This window comes from Microchirus variegatus (assembly GCF_963457635.1).
Source record: "Microchirus variegatus genome assembly, chromosome: 5".
Taxonomy (NCBI): Eukaryota; Metazoa; Chordata; class Actinopteri; order Pleuronectiformes; family Soleidae; genus Microchirus; species Microchirus variegatus.
In genome coordinates, this window is record NC_139806.1 from 22,103,620 (window position 1) to 22,107,173 (window position 3,554).

Here is a 3,554-nt window from a genome sequence, read left to right on the forward strand (position 1 = left end):
CTATACTGTACACAATACATTCACACACTCATGCAAAATTCTTTACACGGTTCTGTCAAGCATGTTCTACCTCCTACAGTGAGGGACTGTGAGGCCAGTGGAGCTGTGTTGCAGCAGCAGCTTGTGGACTTCCCTGTGCCCTTGCACAAGCCTGCAGATGAATTTCTTTTTGAAAGAAGGTTGGATTTACATGTAAGACAATGTAAGTCAATCAGTTATCCGTGGAATGAGAGGCTATTCAACACAGGCCACCTGAATTCCCCTGCAGGAAGAAGCAAGCTGTACCAAATCCACAGAGCTCCCATTAAGGGAGCAAGGAGGAGGTGGAGGAGGAGGAGGCTGGACAAGGGCAACATCTACCATTTGGGATAAGCCGGATATGCCTACACAGAGCATGCTCACTGTTTCTTTGGGCCTATTTGAGGAAAACAAAATCAGAAATCAAACAAACAACACTAAAAAAATAGAACGCTGGTTACAAAAATAAGTATAACATTCAATACTTTGATTGTCTTTTTAAAATCTATTTATTTTCTGCATATGTAGATGATTTTTTTAAAGATCTCAAGCGCATAACGTTGAAGGTGCACAATTATCTTTTCTAATCTTTTTTTTTTTTTTTTTTTTAACCATTTTCTTTTGTTTTCAGCATTTTAAACATGAAAATAAAATATTGGTCCACAAAGTATAACTGTGCGGTATCAAGTGCTTTTGTACAAAAAGAAAAAAAAACGATATTATTATTAAAATATTCATTTTAATGGCTTTACTTCATACATAAATACATGTTGAAAGAACACAGGCGCAATCCACTGGTTGGTCAGATATATCTGAATGACTTTGATTTAACGACTGGATGTATATACACAGGAGGGCAGTTATGGCGCTGAAACAACGCTACAAATAGGCAAGTCGGCGTCCTTTGTTTCTAACTCTCTGTCTGTACCTTCTTCCCAGAACCGCAGCCAAGTATTTCTGCACGGCCATCTGCTTTCTATAGCGACTGTAGCTGTCGGTGAAGATCCCATCTGAATGTCTTTTGGATAAGGGCTCTGACTCGTCCTCCATGCTGTTGTCATCACTGGGGAAGAAGAAAACAAAACAAAACATAAATAGATTAATAAATCAAAGAATAATAACAAAATCTAAATAATCACATTGGTTGAATGTCCCTTCTCAATTTACTGTAACGAAAGAAGGACACGTGTTTTATCGCCTTTGTTTCTTTTCTCTTTTTTATGGATAAAGTGAACAAATAACATTGTGTAAAAAAAAAAAAAAAAAAAAAGTTAGAAATTATTAACTGGAAGCCCAATCCTTATTCTGACGCATGATTATTAAATGGCGCTTGGGGGCTCCAAAAAAATCAATTTATAGATCAGTCACTTAGAAATCGCAGTGTATTTTTAGTTCTCATTGACGCCACAACAACAACAACAACAACAACAACAACAAATGATATGATTCGCATTTTCCTATAATTTAATGATTTTTCTTTAAAAGAAATACATACAAATAACACGCACATGAAATGAGAGACAGTGATGCAGCAGCCTTAACTTGCACATACATAAATTAAAATAAAAAATAAATTCAAATGAATGATGACTGCAGGTGAACGCTTATAAGAAATGCCCTTACCCTGCACGAATTGTCATCAGAGAATGCAGATAATGTCTCGCTGTTAACTGACCCAGGATCTCCCTCAAGGCTCTATCTAATTCTTCCTCAGCATGCCTTTCTGGCCTGAGATGATAAAACGCCAAAACACATATAGATCGTCAGTGTTTAAAAAAAAAAAAAAATCAACAACAAAAAACGAAAAAGAAAAAAAAAAAGCGCAGACAGAATGATCAAAAGTAGCCTAAAATGTCCCCCACCCTCACACAGGTGCCTTTTCAATCAAAATATAGACAGCCATGGAACTCACAGGCTTCCCTTTATATAAATATATAATTTTAACAGAATCTGAATCAACATTTTAGGCTACTCAGTATGAAAATAACATTGAACAAATAACATGAGAAACTCTGGGGGAGCAAACATTTTCGCAAACAAGTCATTCAAAACGGAATTCATCCATCTCAAGCCTTTTTTTTCTTTTTTTTTCTTTTTTTTTGGGGGGGGGGGTCGTGAAAGCGCATTTACCTCTTCTCTGCTGGGTAGTAGAGGGTGTACGCGTCGTCGTTCAGGGATGCTGGACTTCGTATAGCAATCTGGTCGCTATCAAAGCCCATGTCGGATAATGAATTTCCATCCTCGTCGAAGGCGTCGTTTTCAAGTCTGCAAAAAAGAAGGAGGAGGGCATCACAAATCTGATCAGTGCACAAGGAGTGGGACGCGGCGCGGGGAGACGCTGCCAGCATGGAGAAGAAAAAAAAAAAAAAAAAAAAGATCAGTGGGAGGTCAACATGTGTCGGGGGGAACGAAAAATGATCAAAAAGAAACTAATTTGAAAAAAATATATTTAAAAAAATGTTTGCAAATTTCCACCTTTATTTTTTATTTTTCTCTAAATTCCTGATTTCATCGAGAAAATCATTTTTTTCCTCTATTTTTTCTTTAAAAGCTGCTGCTCCACATACACAGACTCATTAATTATTTACAAATCGAAACAATAGATGTGAAAATGATCACGTTTAGCGTGGGCGTGGAGCCAATATTTTTATTAAAAGAATGCCGCAGAGAGAGCGAGGGAGAGAGAGAGAGGAACAAATATAGTAAATAAGAACCACGCCCTAATTATGGAGATGATTGTCAGATAGAGGGGGGGAGAAAGAAAGAAAGAAAGAACGAAAGAAAGAACGAAAGAAGAGAAATACATGTTGAACGGATGGAGCTCTCCGATTCGTTTTGCCTCGCCTCTCCTTGGTGACGCCATCCATCGCTCTGACTGCACTCTCATTTTTAATAAGGGGAGTTCTGTGAACCGTCCCAGCGGACTGATGCGTCTACGCAATTTCCATAAGCATTTTCCACACTCCTGAAATCACCCACATACTGTGTGTGCCTAGTGTAAATGCGCGCATAGTTTGTGCGCATTTACGCACACCCGTTTGTAATAAAGAGTGCACATCCAAAGCTTTCACACTTGAAAACAGTAGTATAAGCAGTTTCCAGCTGTATTCATAAATGTATACCTTTATACTGACAATAGTGAGGTGATAGAGCTGTGTGAGGCGCAAACACCTACCTGATCTTAGGGTAACTTAGTCCGATAGGTGTGCAGAAGACGCTATAGTGCATTAAGATTCCGTAGATGAGCAAGATTAAAGTGGCTTTACTCGAACTGGCCATGCTGTTGTTAGAGAATGAGGGGGAAAAAATCAAACAAGTTAATTATCATGCTCGCTCTTTGTTCTGTCAAATTCACACGCTCATCTATTTCTTTTATTACAAACTATTTTTTTTTTTTTAAAAAGACATAAAACATATTTAAATTTACGCAGCGTCCATTTGCTGGTAACAAAAATCACTTTCCTTCCTTTTTGGTTAAAAGTTTAACTGAATCCCTCGCATGCAGCAAGCAAGGTGATTAAAAAGCAAGGTGAAAG

The 3,554-nt window shown here is 37.9% G+C and overlaps 1 protein-coding gene across 2 annotated transcripts; it reads right to left on the reverse strand.

Moving 5' to 3' along the window:
* Nucleotides 1-897: 897 nt before the first annotated feature.
* Nucleotides 898-3,297, reverse strand: adcyap1b (adenylate cyclase activating polypeptide 1b; the record flags this gene model as incomplete). Of its 2 annotated transcripts, XM_083890539.1 has the most annotated exons (4): nucleotides 898-1,081; nucleotides 1,642-1,746; nucleotides 2,149-2,283; nucleotides 3,194-3,297. In XM_083890539.1, the coding sequence occupies 4 exons, from the start codon at nucleotides 3,295-3,297 to the stop codon at nucleotides 898-900; spliced, it is 528 nt and encodes a 175-aa protein (XP_083746665.1). The 2 variants fall into 2 exon arrangements, with proteins under 2 accessions (XP_083746665.1, XP_083746666.1); XM_083890540.1 differs by lacking the exon at nucleotides 1,642-1,746.
* Between the last annotated feature and the right edge of the window lie 257 nt (nucleotides 3,298-3,554).